The 20,843-nt window shown below is 45.4% G+C and overlaps 1 protein-coding gene across 2 annotated transcripts in view; it reads right to left on the reverse strand.

Annotated features, from left to right (window-relative positions):
* EPS15L1 (epidermal growth factor receptor pathway substrate 15 like 1) overlaps positions 1-20,843 on the reverse strand; it is a 317,440-nt gene that overhangs the window by 252,305 nt on the left and 44,292 nt on the right. For both annotated transcript variants that reach the window (XM_069216518.1, XM_069216519.1), the window contains exon 3: positions 2,457-2,546. In XM_069216518.1, coding sequence (XP_069072619.1) covers positions 2,457-2,546 — 90 coding nt within the window. The remainder of the gene's footprint in view (positions 1-2,456; positions 2,547-20,843) is intronic.

The following is a 20,843-nucleotide window of genomic DNA, read 5'->3' on the forward strand; positions in this document are numbered from 1 at the left end:
CAGGGTCTGCACTCTCAGTCAGTACAAATGGCATACACTTGTGAACTGAGTGACTAATAGTCCACGCCCAACACCTTTGCATGATAGTGATGACACTTGTTATTATTGGCAACAGAGACAATGCATTAACACAGGACGTCTGGGTGCTGGATGGTGATGTACAATGGAAGAGGTAGAAAGGTGCGTGGGCACAGCACAGGCTGAAGACAGATTCAGCTAAGTGCCTGGTGAGTAGTTAACCATGTGTTTACATGGCTCACTGTGGCATGGAAGTACCACAGCACAGAGTATTCAAACATGCTTCTGCTTTAGGAATATATTTATCTAATTAAATATGTGTCATATATCTGCGCTGAAGACCCCTGATCACGATGTCATGATGAACGCAGCAACCCTACGTCAGTATGCGACCAGACTGGGAAGCTCTGATCCAGCTTATGGTGAGCCTGCAAGAGGAAGTATGGAGGTATTTTAAACGTAAGAGGGATAAACTATTTGATTAGGAACACTTGAGGGTTCTTACCTGCGCTGGGTTACAGGATTTAACCCACATTCTCCTGGAATAAAGGGGATCATTGATGATGGTCATTCACTCTGGTCTGCTGCTATTTATATATCATTTTAGAAAATTCTCTCCATTAGCAGGGTTTTGTTTGTATACAAAACTGCATTTCTGAAACTTTTCAAAAGATTCTTATAATTGAAATATATTTAGGTTAAACTGTGAAAAGACAATTTACTTTTCTGCAGAAATGAAACTCAATGATTTACATTTCTGACAGATTATGTTGGAGACTCCGCTGTGCAAGGGCAGATGGCCTGGTCCAGGTATCAGCCCTTGAGGGGTTCAGGAGCTGGGACAACGTAAGAATCTCGAAAATAGGCGATATTTGGGAAAAGAGGCCACATGAGGACCTTTCAAGATCTTAGAGCGGACTTCCATATGCCAACCTCCTAATTCTTTAGCTATTTACAACTTTGCCATGACTTCTCCACTTATCGAGAAGAGATGGAAGACATACCTGAATATAGCCCCATTAGAAGGTAGGTTACTCATGGGCCATTTAGCGAAAGGAAGAGTTTCCCAGATCTACAGGTCTCTTGTGGTGCACTCACCTGAATCACTGGAGCCCTTGGAGGACAAAGGGGAGGGCTGGATTAGAGCCTTGGATGAAGCAGAGCAGACTGGAGGGGCACTACGAGTGCTGGTGATATCCTCTAGGCTCCGCTTACTGAAATTTAGGTATCTACACCAGGCATACCTAACACTCCTTTGCTTGTGGAAGCCTGGCATTCGTGAGTCTCCAGACTGCTACTGGTGCCAAGCTTCGATGGGGGACTTCTTTTCCATGGTATGGAAATGTCAGATGATAAGTGCCTATGGATTGCCATTTTAGCTGTTCTCTCAGCTGTAGTAGGGCCTCCCCTAAAGGCCCATTCTCAAATTACATTGCTTGGTATCCTAGATGATATGGGAGGGCTTGAACGGCACAAACACTGGTGGGTCTGGGAACAGTAATAGCTAAGTGAGGCATAGTTCCCACTGGACTTCCCCCCACTATCCCCACAGTGGCGGCCTGGAAAAAAGGTATGGATTGGTGTGGCAGACTACAAGAAATGATCTACGAAGCACAGGGCTGTCCCCGCAAATACGCCATAGTCTGGAGGTAATGGCGGGACTATCACTGACTGGTGGGTTAGCATGGGGCCCAAAAGGTAATTGGCATTACTGGGTTGGTGGGGAGTAATGGGGAAGTAGTGAGGTGGATTGGGGGATGGGATGATATCAATGTGGTGGATCATTTTGTAATTTAATTCCAGCTGAACAGAGAAAATTGAAATGAGCCACTGAAGATCCTATAATTGGCACAGAAATGTTATTTTCTAAAAATGTTGCAAAATAAATTTTAAGGGAGTGGAAAAAAACTCTAACATTAGCAATGTTTAGTCTAAAACCAAGGGCCATATGTACCAACACATTTTCCCATAGACACAGAATGGATAAAACCCTTTGATACATCTGGCCCCAAGTTCCTTGAAATATAAAGATTAAAGGGTTAATTTATTACTAAAAACAATAACCTACCTGGAATTAGGGAGAGTCCTACCTAACAGCAATTTGTGGAAGCCAGAGATGTGTATTCTTTAACTGTCTTCTTTACTCTTAATTTTCCTCTACTTCTTGCCCTTTCACTTAGTAGGCACAGGGATATGCTGAAGATCACACAAGCGGGCAAATCCAGATTAGAAATCAGTTTTCCTGGTTACACAGCTGACTGTTTAATCAAGAGAACATATCTCTTACCGTAACTGTTAAACAATAGTGATTATAGTAAACCATACAGAGTGATGGTATTTATGTGATACAGTTTTTTACAATCTTATACGCCAACAAGGAAAATGCCTAAACGAGGATGTATTACTCCACGACCTATAGGCAACTGTAATATCAGTACCTTTCCCAATATAACGTCAGAGAGGCCCGACCTTTTCAGAAACAGCGCTGCTTCGCCGGGGCCCACCTTTCCAGTATGGGTTGGATCCACCTGTGAACAAAAAAAAAAGAAAATCGATGCAAGATTAGACCGACCAAACATACAGAAAAAAGGAATAAATGGGACACATTCAAAAGGAAACACACTCTAGGAATAAACACAACTCTGCTTAAAATCAGTCAGCTCTACAAGATTTTATGGTACTCTCCATTAGCATCTGCAGAAACACGGTCTTGCTTCAGGACACACAATTTAGGATGAAAGGAAAGAAAATAAGTGACTTACTTCTAACTGCAGTTATCCAGTCTTGGTATCTTTCATAGATTCACATGCTTGAACCATTTCCTGCCGTCAAAATGGAAATCCCGCAGTACTATATTAAAGTAGTATGTAAAACAATCATAGGCTATAATGGCACTAGGCTATCAGTTTAATAGCCTATCTAAGTCCTTTTTGAAAAATGACCAAACTTGATCAATGACCAATCAGGTGCCCTCTAGATCGCTCCCAAGAGAGGCTGAATCCCTCACATTTTCGAGCAGAAGTGGAAATAGTATCCTTAGTCATAACGGGAGTCTCTCAGGGGTGGCGGGTGGGTCGCATGTGAATCTAAGAAAGATACCAATACTGGATAACTGCTATTACAGGTAAGTAACTTATTTTCTTATCCAGTATTGGATCTTTCATAGATTCACATGCTTGAATCAGAAAAGCAAGCAGTATTGTAGGTAACCTAAGTCCCTTTAGAGGATGGAGGGTAACAAACAATACAATTTCAAAAGGAAAACCACACTCAATAATCTCTCTGTTTGGTCAGAGATATACACATATTGATAGAAATAAATCTCGAGCATTCATATATAATACCTTTAGATAAAGGAACAAACATGTATAGGACAGTAAAATAGGAATCTATACAGTAATCTGGCAAACTTTTAAATGTAATATGAATCGAACACCTCTACTGAAAGAGATTGATCTTGTTGGAATAGATGGCGTGACACAGCTTGTCCCACTGTTGCGTCGCTGCACTACGCTGATTCGAGGCAGTATGCTGCATGAACGAACGGGTGCTCTTCCACGTCGCAGCACGGCATATCTTCTCCAGTGGTATGCTTTCAAACAAAGCAACAGAAGTACTGCTCTTGTTGAGTGCGCTTTAGCTCTTCTTGTTAGAGGTTTGCCGTCTTTGCAGTGGCAAAACTGAATTGTTGCTGAAATCTATTGTGTTATTGTAGCTTTGACCACGGCAGTCCCCTGACGTCCTTGCCAATAGGAGACTAGCAGTGGATCAGTCATGCAAGTATGTTTGGTACGATGAAGGTAAAATTTGAGGCATCATTTAATGTCCAACGTGTGGCGAGTCTTTTCAGCTGGTGTGGATGGATTAGGAAAAATGTTCGAAGAATTATTAGTTCATTGAGATAAAATTGAGAAGGAACCATCATAATGAACTTTGGTTTTTTTCTGAGAAATACAAACTTGTCTGTGAAACATAGGAAAGGTTCTTATCTAGTGAAGGCTTGAATCTCACTAACTTGTTTGGTAGACTTGAGAGCGAGTAACAGAGCGACTTTCCATGTGAGGAACTTTAGTTCAGCCTTATGAATAGGTTCAAACAGAGCCTTCATCAATTGCAAGAGGACCACGTTGAGATCCCATTCTGGGGGAGGAGCTCGCACCAGTGGAAAAGCTATGAACAAGCCTTCATGAATTGCTTAATGAGTCTAGAGGAAAATAGAGACAGAGTTCCTGCAGATTGCTTGTACGTCGACATTGCAGCCAGGTGGACTTTTACAGAAGCATGCGCAAGGCCGGATTAGGCTAGCAATAGAAGATAAGGCAAAACCTATTTGGGAGAGGATTTGAACAGGTGTAAATCATTTTGTTGACACCAGAATCAAAATCTATCCATTTTAACGTGTACATCTTATTTGTGCTGTCAGCTCTCACTTCTTGAGTGGTGTTAAACTCTCTAAATTTGCAGAATTCAGGAGCCATGTGTGTAAATGCAGAGAAGCTGGTTACAGAGGTAATATATGGCCCTGGTTCATCAACAAGAGCGTACGAATCTGTGGAAAGCGTATTGGTTTGGTTTCTGACATGAGAATAAGTTCTGTGTACTAGTGCTGCCTGGGCCAATTGGGAGCAATGAGAATAAGGCAACAGTTTTCTGCCTTCATCGTGTTGAGGACTTTGGGGATCAGTGGGAGGAGGGAAAAGCGTATGCATAAATCCCGGACCATCACATTGAAAGGGCATTCCTCCAAGACCTTGGGAGGGGGTATTGACTGGAGTAGAACTCACACTTGGCATTGCTGTCTGTGGTGAACAGGCCCAGTGCTGGTTTCCACCGTTGAGAAAACATTTCGTCCAGCTGGGTTTGGTTCCGCTCCTATTTCTGGCAACTGTCTTTGGCCCTGCTGAGGGTGTCCGCTAGAGTGTTTTGTACTCCGGAGACGTGTTCAGCTTCCAGGGATATCTTGTGGGTCGTGAGCCAATCTCATAGCTCTTGGGCTTCGTGAGAGAGTGTTAGGGATTCAGTGCCTCCCTGTTAGTTGATATAATACAAGTTGGTGGTGTTGTCGGTACGGACCAGCACTGAAGATCCTGCTATCCTTGGGAGAAAGGCTTGCAGGGTGAGACAAACAACTCTGAGCTCCAGGATGTTCATGTGCATATTCTGATGATGTGCCGACCATTTCCCTTAAATTTGCGGGTCTTGTAAGTGGCCCCGCCAGACCTCCCTTGAAGAAACTGTTATGACGACAAAACCAGGAACCAATGGCAAAAATGTGAGGCCAAGAGACAGATGAGGCCTGTGAGACCACCACTGTAGCATCTCTATCATGTTCGGGTGATGGATATCAAGTCTTCGAAGGTGCCTTGTGACTGAATCCATTGGAGCTGCAGTTCCTCTTGTAATGGCCTCCTTTTGAGGCATGTGAAAGAGACTAGGTACATTGCAGAAGAGATCATGCCCAGGAGTGACTTGAACAATCTCACTGAAACATACTTTTTTATTGATATTTTGTGGGCCAAGACTGTTAGTCTCTGTTGTCTTTCCTGTGAGAGGTAGGCTTTGTTCTGTACTGTATCTAGAGAAGCTCCCAGAAATGTCATCCTTTGAGTGGGAGTGGTTGAAGACTTTTGCCTGTTCACTGTGAGACCCAGTCTGCGAAAAAGCGACAGGCCTGCTTTAGTAGCTCTGACCGCTAGTTGTGGAGTTGAAGCTTTTAGCAGTTAGTCGTCTAGGTAAGGGAATACCTTTTGACCTTGTTTCCTGAGAGCAGCTGCCACCAGAGCCAAGCACTTGGTAAAAATGCAAGGGGCTGACTTGAGACCGAAAGGGAGGGCTTTGAATCAGTAGTGGGTAGCAGCTCATGTGAAACAGAGGTTATTTACAGTGCTTGGGATGGATGGGAATATGAAACTATGCATCTTCCAGGTCTAGAGATGCCATGTAGTCCCGCTGTTCAGTAGGTGAAGAATGTTGGAGAGAGTACACTTGCAGAGATAATAGTTCAGCTTTCTGAGATCTAAGATAGGTCTCCATTCCCCTGATTTCTTGTGTGTAAGGAAAAAACGGGAGTAGAATCCTTTCCCTCTCTGAGGGATTGGAACTTCCTCTACTGCTCCCCTGGAAAGCATTAGTAGGGCCTTTTCCCGTAATAAATGAAGACAAAGGGGGTGTAAACCCCTTGGTGGACTGCTTGGGAGTTTCTCTGTAAACTCCAAGCTATGGCCAAAGGTGACTAGATCCAATACCCATTTGTGATACTCTCCCAATCACAGAGATGCTTTGAGATGTTCGCACCTACGGGTGAGAAGAGGGTGGAGTAGCTGGTACCTGAATGAGATCATTGCTTGCGACCTGTGTCTCAGGCTTGAAGTGATGACTTTCGGCGTGCTTCTTGTCTTGAGAAACCCACTGTACATGGTTTGCGGTATGGCTGTTGCTGGTATGTTGACATGAAAGTGCAACTTCCTGTTCTGCAGGGTTTCGAGGGATTTAGCCGTTTCAGTATCTGTCTTGATGGCAAGTAGAGCTTCATCGATATGTTTACCAAAAAGTGTGTCTCCATCATACACCATAGCCAGTATTTTTGATTGAACTTCGGGTCTAAATTAGGTCTCTTTAAGACATCCTTGGCGTTGTAAGACAGATGAGCCTGCAAATTGTCTGAAGCCTGTTGAAGCAATATGCATGGCGGCGTCAGTAATTTCGCCTTCCTGCAGGATCATTTTTGCCTCAGGCTTTCGATCTTCTGGGATGAAGTCAATTACATCTCTGATGTCTGACCTCATCTGCGGTCACAGCAGCCTAGAATGGTTAAGGAATTGGCAGATCTGATGGTGATCACCAGCATGGTGGAAAATCTTTTGCCTATAGTGTCTATGCGACGTCTGACTTTATCTGGTGGTACTGATATTGGAGCAAAGGGGTTTTTTGAACTTCGCTGTGCCGCTTCAGAAATGAAGGAATCTGGTTTGGGATGCCCTTTCAGGCATGCAGGAGTATTCTCTGATGCTCTGTATTTTTCATCAATGCAAGGCAGAACAGCTGCCACTGTAGCAGGATTTTTCATAATTTTGATACCCTCCTGCCAGATATAATCAATGATGGGTATTAATCGGACCCATTTTCTTGCCTGGTCTTTAAAATTGTAAAGAAAGCAGTCAGACTGCTGAACCGCTACAGGAATCTGGAATCTGGCTGCTGTCCCCTCAATAAGGTTGTGAAATCCTCCAATGTCTTCTGGAGGCGAATCAACCTGTTTTTGTGGAGGTGGAGACGGTGTGTGAATAACATAATTGTCCCAATCATCCGGTGGAGCTTGATGATCTGGAATCTCCCCTTCCTCTTTGTCCTCATCATCAGAGGATGATAGGTCTTCCCTAGGAGGTGAAGGTATATGGGATGGAGGTGTCACCCTGGGGGTGTGGCAGGTGGGGGAGTGTTTGTTGGTGAAACAGGTCATGGTGGTGTTACTGGTCGTTCCTCTGGCTGTGGAGGGAAATGTTTCTGTAATCAGATAGCATAGCCTGAAGATCCTGGACCAAGGAGAGAGGCATAAAAAAATCATCCTGTCGATGTGAAGGGTCAGGATAGTATCTGAAACAGTCCGGATGCTTCTCTGCTAAGGGCTGATGATAATAACCCGTAAAATCCTGCTCTTCCTCATAACAGTCATCTTCCTCTTCTTGGCATTTGACACAGAGTTCAGAGGGGCTGTGAGCTGGTCCGAAAGGGCCCTCCCCTCTTCCTCTGTATCCTCCATGCCCATTGACTTAGAATTAGAGGAGATATATTAGTGGATGAAGAAATCCCACGTCTTAAGGATGTTTTTGTAATTTTTGTCGTCGTCGTCGTCATCATCAGGGCCTCATCTGATGTCGATGGGGTCGTTGTCGAAGGAGTCATCGTTGACGGTGTCTTCGTTGACAGGGTCGTCATTGGCGTAGTAATCAATGAGGTTGTCGACTGAGGCTTCGTTAACAAGATCGTTGTCGACAGAGGCATAGCAGTGACTGTTGCTGCCTCCACAGTACTTGCAGACTAGAAGGGGGCGTCGATGTAGGCTGCCGTCGTTAGCGTCATCAACATTCTCAACGACAAGGCAGTAGTGATGGTCCACGATGATCACGCTGTCGACAGTGATGGTGTCGACGGAATTTTTAAAGAAGATTTCATTTTTGTTGATGTGTCTGAAGAAAAGGCAGGAGGAAGATCTTTTTGTGGGTTGGAAAGTGTAAAAGAAGCAGATATTGGTGCATCAGTGAATTTTCTGTGTTTCTCCTTTTTCTTACAGTACCTCACCTGATGTTGAGTCTTGAGGGATTTTCAGCTTTCTTCAGAAGTGCGTTCTAGAGATTGAGCCCTTTTATGAGATCTTGAAGAGGAGTCGCTGACCTCATCCGGGGATTTCTTATTGGCTTTTGTTTTTTGTAGTCACTATAGCAGCCTCTCTTCTCTGTCTTTTAGAGTTTTAGTAGAAAAGTGCGGTGTATTTTGCACTCCTTGGCCTTGTGGTCCCGATAAAGGAAGTAAAAACAGTTTTATGCAGATCATCAACATGACCCCTTTTTTCCCCCACAGGTCCTGCAGGGACGAAAAAGGCCTTTAGAATCAGACATGGTAAAAGAAAAAACTCCCTTCACACATGACATGGGGTGAAAGTCTGACAGATTCAGCCTCTCTTAGGAGTGTTCTAGAGGGTGCCTGCACATGATTGGTCATTGGTCAAATTTAGTCTTTTTTTTTTATATAAAAAAAGGACTATTTAACTGATGGTCCAGTGCAATTATAGCATATGATAGTTTTACATACTACTTTAACACAGTACAGGAAGACTCCCACTTCACCGACAGGGAACCCTGATCTAGGATCCATAATGCACCATGGTAAAGTACACCGTACATCATGAAATAAAGTGACAAAGAGGAACATAGCCATTCAGAAAGGTCTATAAAACTGCTTATAAGTGACTGTATCCCTACATGGAAGTGTACAAATCAAATTAAGACACTCAGGGCCTGATTACGACTTTGGCGGAGGGGATTACTCTTTTCCAAATTTCACAGATATCCCGCCCACCGTATTACGAGTTCCATAGGATATAATGGACTTTTAATTCGGTGGGCAGGATATCCGGCTCATTTGGGACGGAGTAATCCCCTCCACCAAAGTCGTAATCAGGCCCTAAATCCCATACAGAACAAAACCCCACATGGAGGTGCACAACTGAACGTACCCCCAAGTGGAGGTAGACAACTTAACAATGATGAACCTACTTCCACAGAGAGGTACACAATCATCTAGGGATGAAAAAAAACAAAAACAATAGAGGTCATCTAGGGAGGAAAAAAAACAATAAAGGTATGTAATCCTACATGGAGTGACATAAACACTATCAGAGGTATCTAATCCTATATGGAGAAACATAATTCCATAAGGAGGTATTCCCATCACGGTGATACCCAAGTCAAAATGAAGGAATAAAAACCCACTGGGAGATACGCAGTTCTATACAAAAGACTGTAACCCTATATGGAATGTAGGAAACTGGGTTTTGGTTGCAATAGTCCCCCAACTTTTTGCCTTGTTTTTAATGCAACTTTGACTAAGTGCACTGGGTTCCTGCTAACTAGGTCCCCAGTGCCAGTGTTCTTTCCCCAAAAACAACACAATCGATCATATGATCCCAAGTCGCCAGGCGTGGCACCCCTGTAAGTCCCTAGTAAGTGGTACCTATGGCACATAGGGCATAGGTACTAAAGAGGGTCCCTAAGAGCTCCAGCACAACTTGTGCCACTTTAAGGGACCCAGCGGCCAACTCAGGTAGACTGCCACTGAAGGCTGCGTGACAAGGTGATCCAGAAAGTGAAAACAGAACATGTCACACCGCCTGTGTGCCATGCCTGTAATATGTATAAGTCACCCCTACAGCAGGCCTTACAACCCTAATACAGGGTGCATTATATTACAGGTGAGGACATATCTGCAAGAGCAGATATGACCCTGCTAAGTCTCTGTTGATTCTTAGAAATAGTAGGTGATCAGGGAAGCCATTTTAAGTACATGTGATGGACACTGGTTATTATTAGTTCTCCAGCTACATGATGGCTTCACTGAAACTAGGAATGTAAGGCATCAAACATCTCATAATAATAAAGCCACACTAACTCCAGTGGTTTTATGAATACTTGCTGCCAGAGAACACCTTAGATGTGTAACTTGAAAACCTACAAGTTGCTGGTGTGCTGACTTACTGGTTTTTACAAGCCTGCCACCAATAGACGGGTTTCTGACCTGACCCCCAAGGGTCAGAGACTTTGCTCTTGGGCAGTCAGGAACAAAGCCTGCCCTAGCAGGGGTGTTAAACATCCCACCCAACAGGATGAACTGCAAATCTGAATACCAAGGCAGGGGATTCAAAGAGCCACTGCCTTTAGTATGCAGATCTGGCTTCCCCAGGAGGTGAAAGGATGCCAGCCCCCGACCCAGGCCTTTTTGGCACCTGGGCAGGCAGGAAAATTAGCTATCCAGGAGGTCTGTTGCACTGTCAGGCTGGACACACCTCCAGGGTGACCAGCCTGACATGAACACAACATAGGAAATTGTAGCATCTTGTGTGTGCTGGAATTAGGCATTCTTGGGCATGGTAATGCCCACTCCCCAAAATGAGTGGTCATCTAGGACTAGACTCTCCAGTCCACATCTGCAGCCTCTTTCTGTGGGCCCCCACTACTGCACCTGTTGATGGAAACTCAACAGTCCAAGACTCCTTCTGCTCCCGATCGGCCCAGACCAAGGAGAACAGGACCACTGGTGTCCCTACGTCCCCAAACACTGCAATAACTTAACCTCCTTGGTGGTTCACCCGGACTGGACTCCCAGTCCACCACTGCAGCATCATTTTGACCAGACCGATCCCGGTTGACTTGAGTGGGGCACCAGACGCCGACCAAGGTGACTTGCTGGTGTGGCCTAGGACTCTGCCCCACCTCACATCCGGAAGATTGGTTCTGTAAGTTCCTGTGGAGTACCTGTTTGCTGTACACGTTTTGTTCTCCCACAGGGTAATATTGCAGCTAAAGAAAAATGCGCGGTCAACTTTTGTGAACTCTAAAAATTCCTATCTCGAAAATTTATATACAAGGATGTTGTAGGAAAGTACCCTCTTTCTTGGCATGGTTACCCCCAATTTTCTGCCTGTTGTCAGTGTGTTTGACTGTGTCCACTGGGATCCTGCTAACGAGGTACCCAGGGCATTGGGTACCAGGAGATCCCTATGGGCTGCAGCAGTTATTATGTCACCCATAGGGAGCCCAAGCAAAGTATTCTGCAGGCCTGCCATTGCAGTCTGTGCGAAACAGGTGCATGCACCCGTGTTAACTAAAGGTCACTGCACCAGGTCACCCCTATGGTAAGCCCTCTCAGCCCAGAGGGCAGGGAGCAGGTACCCGTGTGTGAGGGCACCCCTGCACTAGCAGAGGTGCCCCCATGAACTCCAGCTCCATTTTATTGGACTTCGTGAGTGTGGGGACGCCATTTTACACGTGTACTGGACATAGGCCACTACCTATGTGCAGCTACATAATTTTAACTCGGATCCTGGGCATGTTTGGTATCAAACATGTCAGAATCATACCCCAATACTATTGCAAGTATTGGAAGTATGATTCCATGCACTCTGGGGGCTCCTAAGAGGACCCTCAGCATTGCTACCACCAGTCTTACAGGGTTTTCCGGCCAGTCCAAGCTGCTGCCACCCCACAGACATGTTTCTGCCCTCCTGCTGCTTGACCTGATCAAGTTCAGAAAGGCAGAACAAAGGATTTCCTTTGGAGGAGGGAGGTACCACCCTCTCCCTTTGGAAATAGGTGTGACTGGCTTGGGAGGAGTAGCCTCTCCAAGCCTTTGGTTGGGCTTTGAAGAGCACATTTGGTGCCCTCTGTGCATAAACCAGTCCACACCGGTTCAGGGACCCCCAGTCCCTGCTCTGGTGCGAAACTGGGCAAAGGAAAGGGAACTGACCCAGAGTTCCTGGGTTCTGCCATCTTGCTTTCAAGGTTGGCAATGAACTCTGGGAGCATATGAGTGACCAGGCAGGTGACGTCAGAGGCCCCCTCCTGATAGGTGGTCACCTGGCTAGGTGACCAAGCTCACTCTCTGGGCTGTTTAGGGTCTTCAGCTGGGTGGGTCCTTAGATTCGGCTTGCAAGATTCCAGAAGGATTCCTTTGCAAGCTCTGCTTCTACTTCTGACCTCCGGAACTGTGACTGAACCCTCCAGGACCCAACAATCGGCCTCCAAGAAGAAGAACTCTTCTCCAAAATGTTTCCACAGCTCCTGCCAGCTTCTGCAACATTTCCACTGCTGTGCATCAACTGAGGGCGGCGTGTCTTCAGCCTGCACTAGAAGAAAGAAGGAATTACCCTTGGAGTGAAGGAGTCACTCTCCCCTGCATCCGCAGGCATCTACTGCAACAACGACCTGGATCTCCTCTCATCCTGAGCTGCGTGGAACCCACATCATGGGTGGTGGTCCGGAGTAGTCCTCTTGGTCCTCTCTGCCAGCTGTCCAACTTTGGTGGAGGTAAGCCCTTGCCTTCCCACCAGGCCAGTACCCACAGGCACTGCGGTTCTTGCAGCTGCCAAGGCTTGTTTGCATCTCCTCCAAGGGAACTTCAGGCTATGTGCAGCTCCTGCCCCCAGCACTCCTTCCTGCGACGCATAGTCCTCTGCGTGGTCCTCCTGCGGTGTGGGATCTATTTCTGTAGTGCTGCGTGGGCTCCTTCTGTGACATCTGTGTCCCCTTCCTGTGGGCGCTGCCTCTGCTCCTGTGGGCCGTCTGTGTCGCCGAGGGTCCCCTGTGACTCCCACTCCATGGTTGAGTCCTCCTGGGCCTTGCTCGTCCCCAGCAGCACCACTTTTCTGCCAACCGCGAACTTGCCTTTGCCAAGGCTTGTTTAAGAAAATCCTGCACCAACACCCGTCTGCAATCTTCACTCCAGCGTGGGACATCTTCTGCATCCCTCAGGAACTCTCCTTGGCTCCAGGGCTGCAGTGCTGACCTGATCTTCATCACCGTCATACAACTCCTGCAAGTAAAGCTGGGTGGGTAGTAGCTCCTACTCCCCCTACACTCCAGTGACACTTTTGGACTTGGTCCCCTCTCTCCACAGATCTTCCTCTCCAGGAAACCACCGCTGGTTTCCTGCAGTCTTGTCTGGGTGTCTTCTTTTCCTCCCTCTTGGGTGGTTTGGGGAAATTCCAGTGATTTACTCCTGCTTTTCTGGTCGCTGGGGGGGGGGGGACTGTGTTTCTTACCTCTGTGGTTTTCTAGTACTCCCAGCTCCCCTCTACATATTCCACTTACCAAGGTGGGGGTCCTGTGTTCGCATTCCATTTTTTTAGTATATGGTTTGGGCTCCTCCTAGGGTCGCTATTGGTTATTTGGAACTGCACTGTTTTCCAACCTTTACTATGCCTATTACTGTTTACTAGTGTATTTAATTAGTGTGTTACTTACCTCCTATTGGAAGGTTGCCCTTCTAGTATCTTCTGGTAAAGAACCTTCATTTTTGTACAACTGATTGTTTTCTTTCACGTGTGTAAGTGCTGTGTGACTACAGTGGTTTTGCATGAGCTTTGCATGTCTCCTAGATAAGCCTTTGCTGCCCATCCACATGTACCTCTAGAGAGCCTGGCTTCTTGACACTGCCTACACTTCACTGAGGGGGGAATACCTGGATCTGGTATAAGGCGTAACTACCTTGGTTACCCACCACACACCAGGCCAGCTTCCTACATATGTCTTATTTTTATGAATTGGGGTTGGATTTCTATATTGAGTGTCTCTCACTTACTACCTATGTGTGTGCCTTACATGCTTAGCACTACCCTCGGATATGCCTAACTGCTCGCCCACACTACCACAAGAGAGGGCATTTGTGGTGTCATTTGGGCCTCTGTAATTCCTCTGGGGTTTGATTGGACTCTTCACACAGAGTAGGTAGAGTACGAGAGCACAAGGTTATAAAACAGACTTTAGAAAACGGACTTTCATTCACCACTGAAAGAGGGCTAAAAATCTTATTTTCCTATACTTGAATGCCTACTCAGCTCAAATTTAAAATATGATGCTTAATTTTAATCCAGGTATTATTGCTGTGTGTTTTACTGAAGATCAAATCTATATTTCACAGCAATTGCATAGATCATTATTAATCTCTGTTGAATCTTTGTTACATTTTGGCCAAAATATTAGAAGATAAGAAAATTATTGAAATGGAAATGTTTTGTGGACCAGCCAAAAAAGTAGATAAATTAGAGATGTGGGCTACATTTAAAGGGTTGACCATGAGTAGCAGAGGAACTTAGAAATATTTGTTTCTTTCTAACACAGGAAAAAAGTGCTAAACATAAATTCTTCAATAAATCTTAACATCTGGGTTTTCCTACAGTAGCATACTATTCGTTTGTTTTAAGTTTATCTGTGCCATTACGAAAGACGACAAACTAATTCAAATCTCTCTTAGCCCCACTGCAAGCTGAACTATCGAGCCTGAAATGCTAGGCCATGGCTCCTCTGGGCAGAAACACAAGCAAACTCAGGAGCATTTCTGTCTTTTAGGTCTCACTGGCTACATTAGCGCACTCTCAGAACCTGCGTTTGGGCACATTGCTCTAAACCTTAGAAGATTCGTATACATAAAAAACCATGTCATAAGAAAGTACTTCAATTAGTTAACAGTGGGGCCTACTCTGTGTAGCATTCCATCCCACTGTTCATAGTTCATTACATAAATGACCCACATACCAACACATAGTTCATTTCAGCGAAACTATTTCTAGATTAGCAACTGGGTGTGATACAAACAATGCGTTAATGGATTGGATGATAACCTCACAATAATGCTAAGGGACTTTTTGGATTTCAACTGGGGGGAGCCTGACTACAACCTCGGCCAACACCGCAGCACTAGGAGGACCCGCCTTTCAGTCCTCATGACCGGAGGCGCTTAAGTTGCAGTGGGCCCTATTGCGCCCATCCGCGACCAGGCGGACCTGGGCTGGACCACCCCCTTTGGCCCTACCTTTTGGGAGGGCTCTGACTTTTTTTTTAAATATTGTACTATTTCCATTTCCATTTTTATCTGAATGTCTTATCAGTTGACACAAGAAGTCAGTACAAAAGCTGATCTGATGCCCCGGCCCGCAGTAACATTTATTTGTTTAGAAATTTTAGTTGGAGCAGCTATGGGGAAACGTAAAACAATTCCCGAGCCACCACTACAAGTACTACTCTGGATGGCTTTTGAAACGAGCAGTGGGTGTAATAAGCAAGGAAATCGAACTTGCAGAGAGGAGATGGTCCATGTCTTCATTGTCACCTCCTGAAACAACCAAGGTTCAAGAAGCAGGAGTTGGTGGGGCAGAGGACTGGTGCTTGCCACAAACCTCAGCTCCATCCACTCCCACAGGCGGTCGTGATGACCCCCCCTTACCATCATCCGTTCACAACTTTCACCCCCAAATAAAGGCGAGGAGGTGAGCTCAAAACCCAAGGGAGCAAAAAGGAAAACAGCAGAGACTGGCATGAAAAATAAAAAGCAGCGGCTCTTACCACAAAATGGTCTGAACAACTTGAGTCAGGAGGAGAGTATTTTTCATTTGGGCAAAAGGAGGGTCCCCATTTTCCCCGAGGAGTTCTTCCTCCATATCAGGAGTTTATTTTCAGAAACTTTAAAGCCCATAATGTCTCGGCTGGGGGACAAAGAGATTCATCTGGAGTCTTTGGCAAATATTATTAATAAGGACCAATATACATATCCCTCTCAGATGGCCTCTGTAAATCAAGACTGAATTCTTCCAAGAACAAATTGAGTCTACGCCACAGGCAAAGCAGAGCACATCCCAGTTCACATTAGTCAATCTAGTATTTCTGCCTCTGTGCACCTAACCAAGCAACCTGCATCAGCAAACAGCGCTATAGTTTCTTTGAGCCCGGGGCGGGAGTTCCATCGTAATCAACTGCCGGGGATAAGACTTCATTTAAGTGTTTAAGTTCGACCCCTTCTGCCCAGCCTAAAGGGCGAACAGAAAGTCTGCATTTACCTCCTGACAGTACACCATACACTTTGGTGCTGGCTGGTGTCCCGCCTGGTAGATAGCGCCCACAAGATCTGCCAAAACCTTTTAAATAAGTCTGCGTATTTGAGTAGGAGGAATGAGGAATGTCATTCAGAAGTTATTGATAAACTTATCATGGCTCGCTGAGTAAACTGGATTGTTCCTACAGAGAAATCTATTGATTTGTTTTAAACTTCAAGGACCCAGAGTGTCCGTTTTTTGCTATCAAGTTTGGGTTTTATGAGTAATATTTCGGGTACAATAAGCACTTATCAATTAGGATATTTTTACCCACCCTCATTTGGCAACACCTTTAATGGTTTGCATAGGGGGGCCCAGTATTCTACATATAGGGTGCTACCATCAGTAGCATTTGCCCACCCTAACCGTTTGGACGCTTTATTTGGACTTTCGGATAATGATTGACGCCCGGAACCATCCCCGGGTCAAGGGTTAGCTGGCCCAATTAGTGGAATGGAGGTTCCTTCCGCCCCTCCCCTACCCTCTCAGCCATGTTCTAACATGAACACTGCCTAAGGTGGAGCCTGGGCGGGGATTGCACTTTATTTCTTTGAATATTGCGGGGGGTCAGAGTGAAGCTTAATAATGAAGACTGGGTGTCTTAGATCTTAAAGTTTGATATTAGATGTTGCCAAGAAACTTGGGCTCTGGAATTCCATTGTTTTGAGCAGTTTTAAATCTTTTACGTGCAATTCCGTCAACCGCGGGGAGAAATAAAGGAGTTCTGGTTAACTTTGAATCATGTGGTATTTGAAAGCTGAAGGCCAAGAGTGCAGCATCCAATCCATGTTACCAAATTTTACATTTACAGCTGACTAATGTGTTCGATGTGATTTTAGTAAATTTCTACTTCAGCTTTTTTTCCTCTTAGCCAGTAGAGATTGTTGAGGAGTCAGGGAGAACACTTGCGGCTGTTGTCATCAATCAGGTGGAAAATAACACCTCAATCATATAGGCAGGTGACCTTAACATCATGAAGTGATGACATAGCGGGGAGCATATCTGTGGGTTTACAGCTGTACAGGTCACAGTCACTTCACTGATTCGGTTTATGGTGAAGTCTTAAACCAGATAATCCTGTCATAATTTGATTTTTGCTTTGGATCTATACAGACAAAGTAATTTAACACCCCATCCCTCCCCCCCTCAATTTACAGGAAGAGGTAAGGGTAGTTCAATCGAATTTGTGCTCTTGACAACTGATTTGGCATATAATCTTGTGTGCTACAAAGTATATTCCCTCCGGACCACAACCCTGTCTGCCTATGTCTCGCTAATGATTTACGCTAAGAACCCTCTGATCAAATGGAGCAGCCAGGTAGTCAGTCAGTAAATAAAGGCGTCCGACTGAGATGGAGTAATACTGATTCAAATAAGTTCTTTAGTGATTTGGTTAGTGTATCTATTAGTGATATAGGCCCTGATTCTGACCCCGGCGGTCTGAGACCGCCGGGGCCAGGGTCGGCGGGAGCACCGCCGACAGGCCGGCGGTGCCCCGCAGGGCATTCTGACCGCGGCGCTTTGGCCGCGGTCAGATTTGGAAAACCGGCGGTCTCCCGACGGTTTTCCGATGCCCTTGAGAATCCTCCATGGCGGCGGAGCGCGCTCCGCCGCCATGGGGATTCTGACACCCCCTACCGCCATCCTGTTCCTGGCGGGTCTCCCGCCAGGAACAGGATGGTGGTAGGGGGTGCCGCGGGGCCCCTGGGGGCCCCTGCAGTGCCCATGCCAATGGCATGGGCACTGCAGGGGCCCCCGTAAGAGGGCCCCACTCTGTATTTCAGTGTCTGGTTTGCAGACACTGAAATACGCGACGGGTGCCACAGCACCCGTCGCACCTTCCCACTCCGCCGGCTCAATTCTGAGCCGGCGTCCTCGTGGGAAGGTTGATTTGCCCTGGGCTGGCGGGCGGCCTTTTGGCGGTCGCCCGCCAGCCCAGGGCAAATCCCAAAATACCCTCAGCGGTCTTTCGACCGCGGAGCGGTATTTTGGTGGGGGAAGTCTGGCGGGCGGCCTCCGCCGCCCGCCAGACTTAGAATGACCCCCATAGTGTGTTGTCTCTCATAGGACGGAGTCCCAGATGATATTTTGAAGAGCTTTAGTAAAATCTGTAGATGTGTGGCATGTAGCTTATCTTCAAATAAGCCACCGAGGGAACGTTCGATCAGGCCAAGGTTTAGCACAGAATGTACAGCTGCATTTAAAGTGTTGAAAAGGCTACTAACAAGACGCCACGTAATATAGAGGGCATAAGAGGTGCCATAATTTAATACAAGCAAGCTCTTGAAAACATAAGGCAGGAAATTAGACAAAGGGCCTGGGATGACCTAGAAAACGCAGCCCAATCGAGAGATAATAGATTGTTTTGGGAAATTGTTAATAGTCCTTTTTTTTATAGATAAGGCAGCCAATGGCATCGATTGCCACATTTGGGAGCAGGGCTGGATCGATCATTTCTTGCATATTTTCAATCCAGACCATGAGGCTGATATATTAGGTGAAAACTCCAGCCCAGCTTTCCCAGATCTAAATGAAGAGTGGTGAGCAAGCCTTATAGGTTTGGCATTTGCTACTAAAGCCGTAAGGCCTGGGGCTAGCAGAAAGACCTTGGGTCCAAATGGGGCCCCAATAGACCTATTTAAACACAATGTAGACCTCTGGGCCCCTCTCTTAACTAATGTTTTGAGGGGAGCAGTGAAGGGTGATTTAAATGGTTCACGGAGAGAGGCCATTAAAGTACCAATTTAGAAAAAAGGTGACCGGAACCTGCTGACATGCTACCACCCCATTTCTTTAATAGATTTGTCAGCAAAGATCCTTTTTAGGCGAGTTGGAGGATTGGGCCGATTCTGCTAACTTATTTTCACCATTTCAATATGATTTCGGACCAAATTTGGGGACTGTTGAACAGGCTCTTAACTTGACTCTTGTTTGGGGGATGTATGTTAAGGGCAGGAGAGGTGCTCCTCACACGGCATTTATGGACCTCTCCTGTGCCTTTGACTTAGTGGATAGGAAAACTTTGTGGGAGCTAATGGTTCAGCGGCAATGATCAACGGTTGGTGGACCTGGCAAAGCGTATGCATTAGGACACATAAACAAGAGTTGGTTATACTCAACCAGGGGACTGTACAAAGTCAATAAAGATCACTAGCGGAATGAGGCAAGGATGCATGCTAGCCTTTTTTATTGTATATCAATTCCTTTGAACTTTTTTAACGACGTAGCACAGACATTCCCATAATCAGTTTGCACCCAGTTCCGGTGCTTCTTTACGCAGACAATGCTGCCCTCCTAGCATTAATAGCAAACGGTCTGCAGAATCTTTTAAATGGTTTTAATGATTTTGTGATAAAACTAAATGTCAAAAACCAGCAAAATCGTTTGAAATGTCCTGTGGACCAAACAACACAAACTCCAAACGTTTCAATATTGGGGGGACCCACATAGAGAAAGTACCTTTTTTTTTTATTATTATTTAGGCATCATGTTCGAAGCTAGAGGTCTTGGGAAAGGTTAACCAGCCAGAGAGTTAAATAAATGGGGGCAGCCTGTGATATGATATGTAGATTTGCTGATAGGACTGACCCTGAACCAATACGAGTGATGATTCAACTGTACAGGAGCAAGTGTCTCTCGCTTGGTGTTTACGGTGCTGATGTCTGGGGTTGTACTGTCCCGGGGAAGCTGCAGGTGGCAGATAACACGTTTTTCTGCAGACTCCTACTGTTACCCCAACCTCACCATTTTTTATTTTACATCTAGAACTAGGAATGGATTTTGTGGAGGAGTTTGTGGGCATGGCCCCTCTTTTATTATGGAAGAACATTTGGAGTACCCCAAAAGCCGTTTTTTCCCAGGACCTCTTAGAGGACTGTCTTAATGTGGATACTATGCTCACCATCCCATGGCTGGCTTACGTCAAGAATAGTTTTTAGAATTTAGGCCTGAGCACTCTTTTTAATTGTCCTGCAGCAAGAGGCCCTCAAACAAAGAATTGGGTAAAAGGGGCTTTCACCTCTCACAGGGAGGAAGAGTGAATCATAAGGTCCCTTAGCATGAAGCTTTATTATTAGTTATATGCAAATTGTTGATGTATCAGGTTTGAAGTCTTACTTAACATGGATAATAAACCCCCCAGTACAAATTGTACCTGACAAGGCTAAGGCTGAATATAGTTCACCATCTAGTAGCTTTTCCTTCAGGTGGGTCGAGGGTGGCTTTTTTCATGCTGTCCACGTGATGCTGCATCCTCACAATCAACCATGCATTTAATGTTATTTTCTAAATTCCATCGTTCGATAAGAGCTTAGTTTTTATGCCCCATTTTGTTGCACAAGCACTTTTCATCCCACACTGAGGGTTTGAGATATTTGCAATCCCTCAATCTCTAGCTAATCCCGAGGTTTGTTTTAGGGGCTCAGTTTTTTCAGATGTGCGATAAAAATAACCAGAAGCTATGCTTCTTGACTGATTAAATTACGGTGTTTTAATATGAGGATTTTAGGGCTTTTAGTAAGTGTATATTTAGGCTAATGTGTTGTAATTTGGGCGGGGGCAAAGTTGTTCTTTAGGAACTCCTCTTTTAAATCTTCTGTGTTTTATTAATGAATTGCTGTGTTTGTGATTTTGTACTTGTATTTACTTTTTGTGGTTTTATGATCATCATCTTGATTGAATAAAGTTT

Source organism: Pleurodeles waltl, chromosome 12, assembly GCF_031143425.1.
Source record: "Pleurodeles waltl isolate 20211129_DDA chromosome 12, aPleWal1.hap1.20221129, whole genome shotgun sequence".
Taxonomy (NCBI): Eukaryota; Metazoa; Chordata; class Amphibia; order Caudata; family Salamandridae; genus Pleurodeles; species Pleurodeles waltl.